This window comes from Psammomys obesus, unplaced genomic scaffold (genome assembly GCF_907164565.1).
Source record: "Psammomys obesus unplaced genomic scaffold, mPsaObe1.curated_primary_1811, whole genome shotgun sequence".
Lineage (NCBI taxonomy): Eukaryota > Metazoa > Chordata > Mammalia > Rodentia > Muridae > Psammomys > Psammomys obesus.
The window spans coordinates 9,517,574-9,524,266 of NW_026596152.1; the positions used below are offsets into that span (position 1 = coordinate 9,517,574).

General features: G+C 48.5%; 1 protein-coding gene across 1 annotated transcript in view; it reads left to right on the plus strand.

Moving 5' to 3' along the window:
• The window catches only part of Atpaf2 (ATP synthase mitochondrial F1 complex assembly factor 2), a 15,543-nt gene extending 8,850 nt beyond the window's left edge, over positions 1 to 6,693 (plus strand). The window contains exons 4-8 of the mRNA XM_055594204.1: positions 1,237 to 1,334; positions 2,051 to 2,131; positions 3,232 to 3,344; positions 3,747 to 3,862; positions 6,200 to 6,693. Of these exons, the coding sequence (XP_055450179.1) occupies positions 1,237 to 1,334; positions 2,051 to 2,131; positions 3,232 to 3,344; positions 3,747 to 3,862; positions 6,200 to 6,337 (546 nt within the window). The 3' untranslated portion in view covers positions 6,338 to 6,693. The remainder of the gene's footprint in view (positions 1 to 1,236; positions 1,335 to 2,050; positions 2,132 to 3,231; positions 3,345 to 3,746; positions 3,863 to 6,199) is intronic.

The window sequence follows — 6,693 nt, forward strand, 5'->3', positions numbered from 1 at the left end:
TTATTATTATTATTATTATTATTATTATTATTATTATTATTATTATTATTATTATTCGAAACAGTGTCTTTTTATGTAGCTCTGGCTGCTCTGGAACTTGCTATGTAGACCAGCTGGGTCTCAAACTCACAGAAACCTGCCTGCTTCTGCCTCCTAAGTGTTAGAGTTAAAGGTGTGTGCTGTCTTGCCCAAGCTGATCTTTTTTTATTATGGCAGCTAGTCTTTTGTCTCCTCACCACTTAGTTTGTAGTGGTGGTGTTTTTAATTTACATGTTTATTGCCTGTGTCTTTCATAGCGTGGTGAGTGACAGAGGAGCAGTGACCATGCCTTTCTTACTCAATAATTTCAGCTGGAAGTAAAGGTGGAGCTTAGCAAACGCTGGTAGGATACAGGAACCAGCAGCCAGTGAGGAAGGGAGGATGCGCCACAGACCAAAAGCCCCTCAGTGGTCAGGTGCCACTGAGGCCCCAAAGCCCCTGCAGCCTCCTCAGCCTCACACCATGGCCGCTCTTTCTCAGCACTGGGATCCCCACCTGTACTGCCCACCTTCTGGAGCCATGGTTGAGCAGATGGCACAGTACGTGCAGCCCTCACGTGGGTCCAGGGAAGGCACCAGCTAGTTCTGGGTTAGGAGTTCTCCTCCTAGTTACTGCTGTTCTACTCTGACATGGAGACCCAGGCGGGCCTCCCCAACAGTACAGTCCACTTCTTGACTGGTGCAGTCAGGTTGATGAGGCCAAAAACTGAGGCCTGCAGTAGTCCTGAAGCCTCTTATTGATGAAATAACACTAGAAAAATATCTTGATCCCAGTTAGATTTGCTGCCTTGCTAGTCATTTTGAGTTTTGTGTCATCTTTATTGTATTGAATATGTATTTCACATCTGTGGGTCTGTTTCCACATCTCTGAAATGGGTAGAATCTGCCCCAGAGCATTGTTACGCAGATTAACCTGGTAGTCATGAACATGAAAATACATAACTAAAGCCCCTGAAACTTTGAGGGAGTTCACTAATCCAAAAAAAGACCACTATGAGAACCCATGACTCCTGTGAGCACAATGAGGTTTGAACATGGAGCCTGGCTTCGGGACCCAGTCAGCACGCAGGCTGCTGCTGCGGAGGTGATGGTGGCTCTTCGGATGGATCTGGTGTGCTGTCAGCTGCATGTCAGATGCGGTGTATGCATTGTTGAACCCCATGGTGGGTGACAGAGCATTTTTTCCCTTGTCATTCAGACCACATTGTGCAATACCTCCTTGGACAACCCAACCCAGCGAAACAAGGATCAGCTGATCCGGGCAACTGTGAAGTTCCTGGACACTGACACCCTCTGGTAAATGACAGTAGGTGGACGGGCCTCTTGGGTGGCATGAGCCTCTTAGCCTATTTTGTTTCATTTGTCCAAAGCATATCAGCAGGGGGAAAGGCAGGTCATCTCAGCTCCCATCAGCTGACCTTTCTGTGTCTTTGTTAAAATGAGCTGTACCACCTGGCTTGTGGTTGTCTGTCCCCTTGGGCAAAGGATCCCCTCCAGGAGGTGGCTGGGCTCCTGAAGTGTCAGCAGGCATTTGGTCCTTGGCCAAGAGCAGGGTCTTGGTGGAGCTGTCACTGAACTTCCAGTACATTTGTGTCCTGTGGATGTAGGTCCCAATTTTATTGCAGATCTGCTTTTGAGTAGCACTAACATGGCTGTAAATTTGGACCTGTCAAGTCTTTGGGAGCTGGAGGAGAGTGGATTGCAACTCAGGCTACACTAGAGTTCCCTGGAGGGCATGTGGAAACAGATGGCCAGAACCCAGAGGTTCTGCTTGTCATCAATGTGGGATTTATCTGAGAAGGTGTCCTGTTAATGAGCTTCCCAAGGGAGGCTGGAGCCATGCTGCCGGCCCAAGGCTGCACTCTGAGAACCACTGTGCCAGGGAACAAGACTTAGGTTAATGAGTGGTTGGTGGGAAGTTTTTGCTGTTGCCTTTTGCATTTTCCTTTTCTGTCCCTCAATGAAAGACTTGTACTTTTTTATTAATGAAGGTGGTTTTTACAATGAATTAGCTACAGGGTGGAAGAGCCAGAGACATTAGTGGAACTTCAAAAGAACGAATGGGATCCAATCATAGACTGGGCTGAGAAAAGGTAAGATATGTAGCTTTGCGTGGAACATTGAGTAGGACTGGTGTTGGGGTGGGTACTGGGGTCAGGGCCGCACAGCATACCTGAAATCTCAAGCTGGCTTCTGAGCCAGAACCCTCCTGAGCTCCAGCTCCCTCGGGTATTGAGGCGTAGGGGTTACCTTGGAAAACATGTTCCTCAAATTCATTTTGGCCATTGTACCCTGAATATCTGTTACTAGGGTGTACCATGACAGATGTAGGAGCAGCTCTGTGTCCCCAAGAAGCACCAGAGGATTCAGGCCTCGAGCCCCAAGCAGGCCTCTGAGCTTTGGTTTCCTTGACTTGAAATGGGCTAATCTTGCCTGCCTGGGCTGATGGGAGGGATAAACCAGCAGAATGGGTTGAGCATTCTGCTCAGCAGAGGTGACAACTCAATTATGGTTCTTTTTTTTTTTTAAATCTTGTTTGTCATTACTGTACTGTTAAGTAAAACTCATAGTGTATAAGATAAACACGCATGTGCACAGAAGTCAGCCTAGCTTCCTGTAGGGCAGCCACCATGTGGATGTGTGCTTTCTGGAGATTGATGATACCCAGTGTTTTCCTTAGGCTCACATGAGTATAGAATTGAACAGGTGTTGATAGGTGGCAAAGTAACTCATTGTCAGTTCTTTCCAGGTGAAATGTGGAAGGGGTGGCCCCCATGGCACTGCCTTGTCTGCAGGGTTTGGAACAAATGCCTACATGAGTTTTCTTCTGCCGTAGCAATGTTCACGGAGATTATTACTTGTTCCACATTTCCTGGTACTCACAATGACCCAGGCATCCCGAGGGGGCTATTCTATTTTTATTTATCTGTTAGTTAGGCACTATGTAGGCAACACTGGCCTTCTGCTCCTGGTCATCTCGACTCTACCTCCTGAGTGCTGTGAGCACAGGCGTGCACCTGTGCAATGCCACCTGAGATTTTAAAGGAAAGCACATAGGCCGTATCTAGGGTTTGGTGTTTGTTTTTTTGTTTTGTTTTGTCTTTTTGGTTTCTCTTTTTCTTCTTCTAGTCAAAAGCTGGACTGCTCTTGAGAGACAGTGTGCCAAAGATGTGTTGATGCCTCTTCCCTTTAGGTATGATGTGGAGATCGGCACCTCCACCAGCATAACGGGACCCAGCATCCCCACCCACACCCGAGAGGTGCTTACCAGCCACTTGTCCTCTTACAACATGTGGGCCCTGCAAGGTACAAGTTGGGTTTCTGGGAGCCTAGGGGGTTGGGTGCATACTGACACAACCCTGCGGAGTACTCTGAGAATGGAGGCTGGGTGGCTCTGATGCCCGACCCTTTTACTCAGCACTCCGGGGTCACTCACCCTCCAGGAAAAGTCTCAACTTTGTGCATCATTGGTTTGGTCCCATATACCCATCTGTCGATCAATCACTGAGTGAGGCTTGTGGCATATTCTAATTGATTATGTTCAGGTCATATGTCTGTACAGGAAAAGGCATAGGTGGGTCTGACAGAACAATGTGCCTAGGTCAGGTGGGTGCTAGGATGGTGTCCCAGTCCCCATTCCATGAGGGAACAGAAACTGACAGGCAGTGGGCTATAGGTACTGACTCGTCTTGTGTCTCCCATCCCCAGGGATTGAGTTTGTAGTTGCCCAGCTCAAGTCCATGTTGCTGACCTTGGGCCTGATTGACCTGCGCCTGACTGTGGAGCAAGCTGTGCTTCTGTCACGCCTGGAGGAGGAGTACCAGGTAAGGTTCTAATCTTGGTTCCCACCTCACCCTTTCTGATTCACACTCAATGAGTTTTATTACTTGTACATATAAAAAAGGTCAAACTAAGGAACTATAAAGGTATAAGTGTTGCTGGGCTAGGGGTGCGGCTCAGCGGAAAAGACTAGCCTCGTGTGCTCTGGGCCCTGGGTGTCAGCATCAGCACCACACACACACATACCCATGCATGCGGAAAGGTCTCAGAATTGCTCAGCACTCTCCTTGCCCCTAGCTCCTCTTCAACAGCTTGATGGGGTAGGAGTTGTATTTACTGGGGTACTAGACTGCACTTCTGGGGAATGTTCTACTGAGGTTTGCACCCATGTCTGTGGGACTAGGGCTAAGGCCTCCACTGTGCACTTGGAGGCTCATGGGACAGATAAAGATATTTGGGCCTTACCTACCCTGCTTTGTTCTCCTAAGTCAATAGGAGTTTATATCCTGATGTTTCTCTGGCTGGTAGAGGAGCCGAGGAGTAGCTGCTGCATACACGTTTGATAGAGGAGGCGGGAAAACTAGGGTTTTGCCATGCCATTGTTTCTAGTTTTGCTTCAGTTTTTGCTGTGTTTTGTTGAGAGAGGGTCCCATGTAGTCTAGACTGGCCTTGAGCTCATTTTGTATCTGAGCCTTACCATGAACTCTTCCTCCTCTCTCTATGATATATGTCACAATGGTGGCTGGCTTGTTTCCATTTTTATTTTATTTTGGCTTTTCTGAGACAGATCTTGCTATCTAGTCCTATATCCCTGTATAGACTGGCTTGAAACTCACTATGTAGACTAGCCTGGCCTGGGACGTACAAAGATGCTTTGCCCTTGCCTCCTGAGTGCTGAGATCACAAATGTGTGCCACTGTGCCTGGCTTTTGTTTGCATTTTTATTTTACTTTATTCTCTGTGTCTCTCTCTGTGTCTCTCTGTCTCTCTCCATCTCTCTCTGTGTGTGTATGTTCACATTGGAGCAAGTGTCTATGCAGGGAAGGGCACATGTGCATGTTCTGGTGGAGGCTGATGTGAGGGATCTTCCTCAGTTCTTCTCTTAGTATTGAAGCAGAGTCTCTTGCTTGAACCCAGAGTTTACCAATTTGGCTATTTAAGTTAGCCAGTTGCTCTGGAGAATCCCTACCTCTGCCTTTGCCCCTGGAGAGCCGGGATTGTAGGGAGCCGCTACACCCACTTGGCTTTTCTGTGGTTGCTGGGATCTGGACTCAGGTCTTCCTCCTTGTGCAGCAAGCGCCGAGCCACCTCCCCAGCCCCTTGCTTGCATCTTTAACACTGAGAACTTTGTTCCTTTTAGTCCTGTGGGTGTTGCTGTTACTCCGACCTCAGAAGGTAGTGTGACTAGGAGTTGATTCCTATAGGATTTAAAACCCTTTCAGAATATTTAATGTTCTGCTTGGGAAAATGCCAGGGGCAACCTAAATCTATTCAGCAGAGGAGAGCCATTCACGATGTCAGTCCATTCCATGGGAAAGGCTGATGTCAGCTGTTAGGATTGTAGGGCTGGTACAAAACCAGGAAATCTGGCTTCTAGCTTGGACTCTGCTTTTGGCTATGGGACCCAAGCCCGGTGATCCTCTGAACTTTGGATTTAATCCTACACAAATTGAGGAACAACCTGAAATAAAGGTGAAAATTATCTCAGATGATGTATTTCAGCTGTGCAAACCGAAACCAGGCAAGTAGAAATGTAGGTAGCTTGTGTGACCTGAAATATTTTGTATTTCCCAGGTGATCTGGCCATGCCTGCCGGACTCCTGCATGGAAAGGCCAGCAGGGTGGGTTTGGAGACATTCCTGTCTGCCCAGACATAGTGCATCCAGAGTGCCTCCCTCTTGTTACAGACCTGAGAGGGTCTGCAGCTGGCTTCCAGCGTGGCTGCACAGTTCCTGCTGTTCTGCTGCTCCTTAGGGCTCAGAACTGAGTTGCCTGTGGTCTGGCTTCATTTATTTACTGCACTCCCATGGTAGTGCCTACGCCCTGAAGGACAGTGAGACAAAATTCATAGATAGCAGTTTGCAGGCTGCTTCATGGTCTTAGGCATAAGATAAAGGGTCACATGGTTAAGGCTCCGTTAGAGAGATACAATGGGATTCAGTGCCCGCCCATTTAGCAGTGGGCAGCCCCTAAGCTGGGATACACTCCTCCTGGACTATCTAAGCCCCAGACAGTAAAAAAGCCAGCTGCAGCTTCCTGAATGTTAGCCCACATGAGTAGGATCATGGCTCACTACCCCCAGCCCAGTGATGGGAATGGAATGTGATTCAGGTCACCAGGCAAGGCTACTCACCCAGAAGCTTGTTTCTCTCTCTCTTTAGATCCAGAAGTGGGGCAACATTGAGTGGGCCCACGACTATGAGCTCCAGGAACTGCGGGCTCGCACTGCTGCTGGCACCCTTTTTGTCCACCTCTGCTCAGAAAGCTCTACAGTCAAGCACAAGCTCCTACAAGAGTGAGGCCTGGCTGGCTGAACACGCTGGCTGGAAGGAACTGCACAGACACAGGTTCCCTGATCTGGGCTTCCCTGGCTGTTGGATCTCTGGACCCAGTGAAACTCTGTTGGTCTTTACCTACAGGGTTCTCCCAGTCTATGCCTGTGGGGCTTGCCCAGCCTATACCTGGGTCTTCCCTGGCCTTTATGGCTTGTCATTATCCAAAAGCACCCCGTGCTGCCCTGGAGACACAGGGTGCCTGTCTTGAGTTCAGATAGCATCCGATCCAGGTACCCTGGGCCTAGCCAGTGAGGGAGGGAGATGAGTGGACTTTCTTTTGATCCTAATTTTATTAAATATTTTTTTTTTCGTGCTGGAAA